Genomic DNA, 7,642 nt, shown 5'->3' on the forward strand with positions numbered 1-7,642 from the left:
TGCTTGTGAGGAAGAATTTTCTGTAAGTGGTCGTGCTAGTTGTTTACATTCTTAAGGGTGCGATACCTTTAAGAGATTGTGTTTCGTTCTTGAGATCAACATTTATAAAATCTATGTTATTGTATTATTGAGCTTTGCCAAAAAAAACTTTTTTTTAATTATTGAGATCAACCATAAATCTCTAAACGGTTCGATATAGTAGCTTGGGTTAAAAGCTGTCATTTGATTGGAGATACGTTTGTATTAAAGGTTAGTGGGAATAACTTTCAAAAGCTAAAATTTTATAGTGAAACTCTCAAGAAGACCTCTTGAGGACAGGACTAGGCCAACGTTTGGCCAAACCTGTATAAATATCTGGAGGAATCTTTCCAACCTTATCCTTTTACTTTACGCGATTTACCTTTAATATTTTATTTGTGATGTAATTACTCGCCAATTTTTTTATTAATAAAATTTTAATCGAGAAAGGTTAAAATTAATCACGAATTTTGAGTATCACAATTCACCCACCTCTTGTGCTTGAAGTCACTTGTCCAACAAGTGGCATCAGAGCCTACACATATAGTCAATGGTGTTGTAGAAAACAAACTTGAAAATAATTGGACCAAAGATGATAGAGAAAATGTGCAGCATAGTTTGAAAGCAAAAATTGTCATCACTACCACTTTCGGTCTTGATGAGTTTGTAGGAGTTTCTCACTGCCAAACTGCAAAAGAAATATAGGAAATCCTCTAAATCACCCATGAAGGTACTACGGAGGGGAAGAGGGTAAGGCTAGGCACATTAACCCATGAGTATGAACTACTTAGAATGAAACCTGAAGAAAGCATTAACTAGATACAAACACGATTTATCCATATTGTGAGTCGTATGAGAACTATGGGAAAAACATTTTCAAATGAAGAATTGCTTATAAATATTCTTATATGCCTGAACCGTAGTTGGAAACCTAAAGTCACATTGATTTATGAATCTAAGAATTTAGCAACCATGGACACACACACACACACAAACACTTTCTGTCTTTCTCTGGTAAACTATATGAACATGAGATGGAGCTGAAAATACTTGCTGATGATGAAGAAGATAACAAAAAGAATAGGAAATGTATTGCACTTAAAGCTACTAAGATCTAACATATAGAATCAGAAGATGAAGAATGTCAAAGTGAGATTAGTAAATTTACGAGGTTCATGTTTCAAAAATTCAAGGAGTTCTTAAGGCACAAAAAAACTTCAAGACTCCAGAAGCAAATCGAAGAAAGTTCATCGTCCATTCCTACATGTCATTAGTGCGGAGATAAAGGGCACATAAGACCAAACTGCCCTCAAAACAAGAGAAGAAACCTAGATCGAAGAAAGTTCAAGAAATTAAAAAGGAGAGCATATATATCCTGGGATAACGATGATATGGAATTTTCAAATAAAGAAGAAGAAAACCTCTGTCTCACGACAAATCATCAAGACGATGAGGTAACCTATCACTTTTCTTATAAAAACTTATTTCTCATTTGTAAGAAACTAACAAAAGAAGCCAGTAAATTAGAATAAATTATCTCTACCTCCAAATACACTATCTCTTCCCTTGAATTGAAAAATAAAAACCTGTTGGAAGAAATATAAAGTCTTAGAGAGAGATAATATGATCTAAGTCAAAACTCCTCCTCATATCATTAAGCCTTATACGAATATACCAAGTGTGATCAATGTGACATTTAAAAAAATAAAATTGATGATCTTCAAAGCATACTTAATAAATTCACTAAAGGGACATACAACTTCAATCTTTTGTTAGAAAATCAAAGTGCATCTTACAATAAGACTGGTCTTGGTTATGAACATAAATACAATAATAAAATATCTATCTATTTATATATATTAAATCCAATGCTTCAAATTATTTTGCGACACCTAACCCTAACTTTTACAAAAATAATCCACATCATCTTATTAGCTTATGTGTATACCTTCTACTAAACCACCAATCAAAATACTACTGTTTGCCAACACCTAATTTTTGACTATTTCTCTTCCAAAACCTCCTTTCACCACTCCTGATTCTCCAATACCATGTTATAAATGACAAATCCTTTTTCCTACTCATACAAATATCTTAGGAAGTGTGGTTGTTCTCCCATTAGATTTTCTTCTTTCTAACGTTCAATTTTCTTCTTCCTATCATTACCGGCACATAGATTTTGGAATTCTCCAATTACAGTTTAATTTTCTACTTCCTACCATTACTGGTTCAATTTTTTTTCTTTCTACCATTTTTGACAAATAGATTTTGGATTATTGTTCTTGCATAATTTGATCTTGGATTTCCTTAATTATTGTTCGAGTTTCCCCTTCCTACCGTTTATGACAAATCGATTTGGAATTAAGATTGTTGCATTTGGTATGCGTGAAGCTGTTCTTGCAAGATTCAATTTTGGATATCTCCAATTACGGTTTAATGTCCCCTTTTCGTAAACTCCAATAGTTGATTATAATTTTCAATAAATCCATATTTATAATATACACATAAATATAATTATAATTCTTCAAATATGTTAAAAACACAAAGATGAAATATAATGATCAGTAATTTTCCTTTTCCTTTATTTTTTGTGTGTACTCGGAGTGTTTCTCAAGGTTAACTACCAAAAGTGGATTAGACATTGTCACGACGGATGGCGACCAACCAAGTGAAAATATTGTCTTAAACATTGTGTACAAGGAAGTTCTTTAAGACCTCACTCACACGACAAGTCAAATTTAAAATGACAGGTATATAAATCCAATTATTTTTATCTAAGTTTAAACATTCATTTTATCAATTTATTTTACAATGTCAACTAAAATTTGTTATATTTGTATATTTGCTGATTGTATTTCTATGGTATAATTTACTATCTCACTATGAAGCCTGGACTCGGACACGAACACAGGACACGACACGGATACCGACACAAGGACCCCACTAATGTAAAAATCATAGAACACGGATACGGTTATATATATTTTATATATTAATATAATAATGTAATTTATGGACAAAATTTATAAAGAGTTTAAAATGAGAAGCAAAATTTATGTTTATTTAAGATAAAACAATAAAAAAATCTTTCAATACTTTTAAACAAATTTCAAACATGATAATTGATATTCATAGATACCTTGTGAAAACCAAAGCAATGATGCGCAAAGATGAAAAATAATCGAAGAAGATAAAAGAAATTTGTGGAGACAAAAGTAATGAAATATAAAAAAATAAGAAATCCTAATTGTGTTGTTTTTATAGTGAAGAAGTGGAATATGAAAGCTAAAAAACCTATATATTTTTTAAAATTTGAAAAAATTTGAGTAGGGCTTTTTTTTTAACAAAAAATTCTGGAATTTTTTGAATTGGGTTGTGTCCTTTATTTGAAATAAGGTGTCGTATCCGTGTCCGCAGTAATTAAATATCTTTTTTCTATTAGACGCTTCAAAAATGTGTCTGATACCACTACGCCAAAAAGGTTTTTTAACAGCGCATCTTAGACAGCGCTTTTAAAAGAAAGCGCTGTCTAAGGTTAAAATAAAAATAAAACACGGAAAATGTTCTAAAAAATTAATGAAAGCGCTGTCTAAGGGGGGGTCTTAGACAGCGCTTTTAGAAAGCGCTGTCTAAGACCCTCCCTTAGACAGCGCTTTTAGAAAGCGCTTTTAAATATAGACCTTAGTCAGCGCTTTTGAGAAAGCGCTGTTTAAAGTCTTTCAATTAAAATATAGACCACGAAGAAAATACAAGAATTCTCGACCTAAGGTTCGTGTGGGTCTTCCAAAGAAGAACCCTAAAGTTTTGAAACCCGCTTTCACCATTCCTCCCAAACTGTTACAATCCCTTGCAGAAGACCCTAAATGGGATGAAAAAGGAAGCGTCACACAAAACTACAACTCCTTCGGTGTCGTTAATGACCCTAACTCCCTCACCGATAATCTTCAAGCTCCTTCTGTTTCCGATGACCTCAACGATTCCGGCAGTGATCTCGAAGAAGACGGTATATTCTCCTCAATTCATTATCTTCTCTTGCTTCAACAATTAGTGTGTTTTTGTGTCAGAAATTGTTTATATTTTGTTAAAATGAGTTTGAATTTTGTGAATTTTGGGTTTGTAGATTTGAAATCGGCACTGGGAAAGAGGAGAAGAGATGGTAAAAGTGCACTTCCTCAACCTTTGACTTCAATTCAGCGTCTTTATATTAGTCGTCTAGTTGAAAAATATGGAGCTGATTTTCAGGTTTGATTTTCATTTTTGCTTTTCTGGAGGACCTTTTGGTTTGGTTAAATGTTCTTTATTTTCTGTTTTCAATGTTCATTTCGATTGAAGATTTTAATATTGTAAAGTGATAAGGTTGCAATCGAGGTTAAAATCAAATTACAATTTCACATTATTAGTCTGTTTTTCTAGTTTTTAGGAGGATGTTTGATGTTTTGATCTTGTTATGGCAGAGAATGATGATGGATATAAAGCTAAATCCTATGCAGCATTCAGTTGCGACTTTAGAGAAATTGTGCATGAGCTATTACATATACAAGAACAAGAATCCGCTTATTGTTGGAAGGTGAAATGCTTGGCTTAGGAGCAAGTGTAGGGCCGTCGAAGATTACCAACTACAGGTGTATGGGTCATGATGGGTGAAATGTTGTTACAATCAGGATTTGTTTTGTTTTGACACTTTGGATGTTGCTCGTGGAATATTGTTATGAAATAGACTCCCACAAAATCCAAATCAAAAGATAATGCGATTCCACGATGAATATTGTGAATATCTATTTCTCGAATTTTATAATGAAATCATATAATATACATGATGAATTGTTTTGTCTGTTTCTTTCTTTATTTAGGAGGCCAGTCAAATGGCACATCGAGCCAATCTGAGACAGATTCTACCAACACAACTGTGAGTTTTCTTTCTGCTCTTATATTATTAGGTTTTTCTTTATAGCAACTTATGATTAATTACTAGTTTTCTATAGCTAATCATTGATTGATTATAGATATTTGTTGGAGGACTCGACCCTAATGTTACAGATGAAGATCTTAGGCAGACATTCTCCGAGTATGGTGAGATAACCTCTGTTAAGATACCTGTTGGAAAGGGCTGTGGTTTTGTTCAATTTGCAAACAGGTAAAAAGTTTTAAACTATCTCAAATCTTTTCATTGATATGCTTTTTAATCTCCATTAATGTAATCACCGTAATAATAATATTTAAACAACCTTTGCAGAAACATTATGCATAAAAAGTATTGATGCAGCAAAATTATCACCGTAAAAAATTATTATGTAATCACTCGATGCTCTGATGTCAAACCATTGATGCAGGTTGCTGTGTACACCTGTGAGGATTGTGGCTTTGAAATCTACCAGGTAGTTTATTAGAGTAATGCGAGAACTGTTTTATATAGAAAAGGAAATGAAATTGTTCAGTTCTGGTATCTGGATTAGGATTTGGAGGTCAGAAGGTTAACCAACTATGTTAAGTATTACTACTATAATTTATTTATAAGTATGATTAAACTTTGTTAGATTTTTGGGATGGATTTTTTTCTCAGTTGTGGGGTATGGCTAACCAAACCCACTTAGTGGGATAATACTTGGTTGTTATCATTGTTGGGATTTGGGTAAGGCTTTGATTGTTTTGGAGTTTTTTAACTTTGATGTTTTCTCCCCTCTCTAAACAGGAAGTAACAGCTAGAATATTCATGCCCTTGTTTGAGTGTCCATCAAGGCGTTGTGTCATGAACAAGAGCAAGGGTAATGTCATCCTTCAACTGAGAGCATCAAAGTTTTTGAGATTTCAAGAGGTTTGTACTATACTTTGATCCATCAAATTCTGATACATTCTTAATTACTTTATTTTTCATGTTCTGCATCATTGCTTATTAACTATGGAATAAGGAGTTTTTAAATGGTTAAATTGCAGGCAAAAATCCAAGAGTTAGCTGAACATGTTCCAAAGGGTCATATTCCTCGAACAATGACTGTTCATCTTAGGGGAGAACTCACTAGAAAGGTTTGCTATTCCCTTCCAATGGAACTGAACTAACATTACTATGTCAATTGTTATCAAGTACCTGAAATGTGTCAATACATAGTTGTATTCCTTTAATATGAACTTGACCTTACCTGACAATCATATGAATAAAGTTATCTCATAAAACACCAGGGCACTAATCATGATTAATAATTACAATGATTTGGTGTACATATTGAAGTTTAACTGGCTATATTTCTGCTACTGTTTACTAACTTGCTCATTGTGTATTATCAGGTAGCTCCGGGTGATGTTGTTGAACTATCAGGGATTTTTCTTCCTATACCTTATGTTGGTTTTAGAGCAATGCGTGCTGGCCTAGTTGCTGACACATACTTAGAGGCCATGTCTGTTTCTCATTTTAAGAAAAAATATGAAGAGTAAGTTACACTTGCAGATCTTTTATTTTATAATAACCAATCCCTTTATTTTTACCCCACTTCCAATACAGCAGTGCTTCTTGGACTTTTTATTCCATTTTTTGCTTGGGTTGCTGTCTACTGGGATATTGTCATGACTTGTTTGCGCGCAATGAAATTTATGCCTAGTTAATCTTATTACAGTAGTTTGGGGAATGTAGTTACATGCAGCTTCCTAATAACTTAATTATGTCATAGATATGAACTTAGAGGAGATGAGGAAGAGCAGATCAAACATTTAGCAGAAGATGGTGATATCTATGATAAGCTGGCAAGGTCACTAGCTCCTGAAATTTTTGGACATGAAGATATTAAGAAAGCACTGCTGCTGCTTCTTGTTGGTGCACCCCACCGGCAATTGAAAGATGGAATGAAGGTAATAAACTTCATATTATTTGAAGCGCACATGTTTAATGGAGCTTAAGATTTACATAAAAATAATCATGTTGAATTATTAGGGATAAAGACATGATATCATTTATTAAATTGTAACGGTATTAGTGATTTGTATGAAATTTTTGTTTTATTTCCTCCCTCAAACTTTATGCTAAGTTTGTTCTGCTTTTGATTTAATTTATGTTGTCTGTGTTGGAGTACACAACTAAATAACTAAATATTATAAATTTCATTTAATTGCAGATTAGAGGAGATCTACATATATGTTTGATGGGGGATCCTGGTGTTGCCAAAAATTTTCGTATACCTTAGACAGCGCTTTTGTAAAAAGCGCTGTCTAAGGGGGGATTAGAAAGCGCTTTAGGCAAAAGCGCTGTCTAAGGGGGGGGCTTAGACAGCGCTTTTTGAAAAGCGCTGTCTAAGGTATACCTAAAAAAATTAAAATAGGAGGGTCTTAGAAAGCGCTTTTGGCCAAAGCGCTGTCTAAGGGGTGGGGCTTAGACAGCGCTTTTCAAAAGCGCTGTCTAAGGTATACCTAAAAAATTTAAAATAAGAGGGTCTTATAAAGCGCTTTTGGCCAAAGCGCTGTCTAAGGGGGGGGGGGGGGGGGGCTTAGACAGCGCTTTTAAGATTTAAAAAAGCGCTGTCTAAACCTTTAGCAGCGGAGGTTTAGACAGCGCTTTAAAGCGCTGTCTAAGGCTAAAAAAAGCGCTGTCTAAGGTCTTGTTTGTTGTAGTGTACGTATTATACGAGTGTTGTATGCGTGT

General features: G+C 33.7%; 2 protein-coding genes across 2 annotated transcripts; both read left to right on the plus strand.

Moving 5' to 3' along the window:
- The first annotated feature begins 2,360 nt into the window (after positions 1–2,360).
- LOC127136268 (uncharacterized) lies at positions 2,361–4,731 on the plus strand. The gene is made up of 4 exons (XM_051062849.1): positions 2,361–2,449; positions 3,753–4,021; positions 4,139–4,260; positions 4,473–4,731. Exons 1-4 carry the CDS (start codon positions 2,361–2,363, stop codon positions 4,587–4,589), a joined length of 597 nt encoding a protein of 198 aa, XP_050918806.1. The 3' UTR covers positions 4,590–4,731.
- LOC127136269 (DNA replication licensing factor MCM7) lies at positions 4,655–7,187 on the plus strand. Its single transcript, XM_051062850.1, has 9 exons — positions 4,655–4,658; positions 4,869–4,924; positions 5,022–5,152; positions 5,282–5,393; positions 5,708–5,830; positions 5,950–6,039; positions 6,298–6,440; positions 6,678–6,855; positions 7,119–7,187. The coding sequence occupies exons 1-9, from the start codon at positions 4,655–4,657 to the stop codon at positions 7,185–7,187; spliced, it is 906 nt and encodes a 301-aa protein (XP_050918807.1).
- The last annotated feature ends 455 nt before the right edge of the window (positions 7,188–7,642 follow it).

The sequence above is a fragment of the Lathyrus oleraceus genome, chromosome 4 (assembly GCF_024323335.1).
Source record: "Lathyrus oleraceus cultivar Zhongwan6 chromosome 4, CAAS_Psat_ZW6_1.0, whole genome shotgun sequence".
Classification (NCBI taxonomy): Eukaryota; Viridiplantae; Streptophyta; class Magnoliopsida; order Fabales; family Fabaceae; genus Lathyrus; species Lathyrus oleraceus.

Coding starts and splice junctions, on each gene's coding strand:
- LOC127136269 (XM_051062850.1), top strand. Junction 5,153..5,281: donor TTTGTTCAATTTGCAAACAG/GTAAAAAGTTTT, acceptor GTATTGATGCAG/CAAAATTATCACCGTAAAAA. Junction 6,040..6,297: donor GGGGAGAACTCACTAGAAAG/GTTTGCTATTCC, acceptor GTGTATTATCAG/GTAGCTCCGGGTGATGTTGT.
- LOC127136268 (XM_051062849.1), top strand. CDS start 2,361: ATGACAAATCGATTTGGAATTAAGATTGTTGCATTTGGTATGCGTGAA. Junction 2,450..3,752: donor TTTGGATATCTCCAATTACG/GTTTAATGTCCC, acceptor ATTAAAATATAG/ACCACGAAGAAAATACAAGA. Junction 4,022..4,138: donor CAGTGATCTCGAAGAAGACG/GTATATTCTCCT, acceptor TTGGGTTTGTAG/ATTTGAAATCGGCACTGGGA.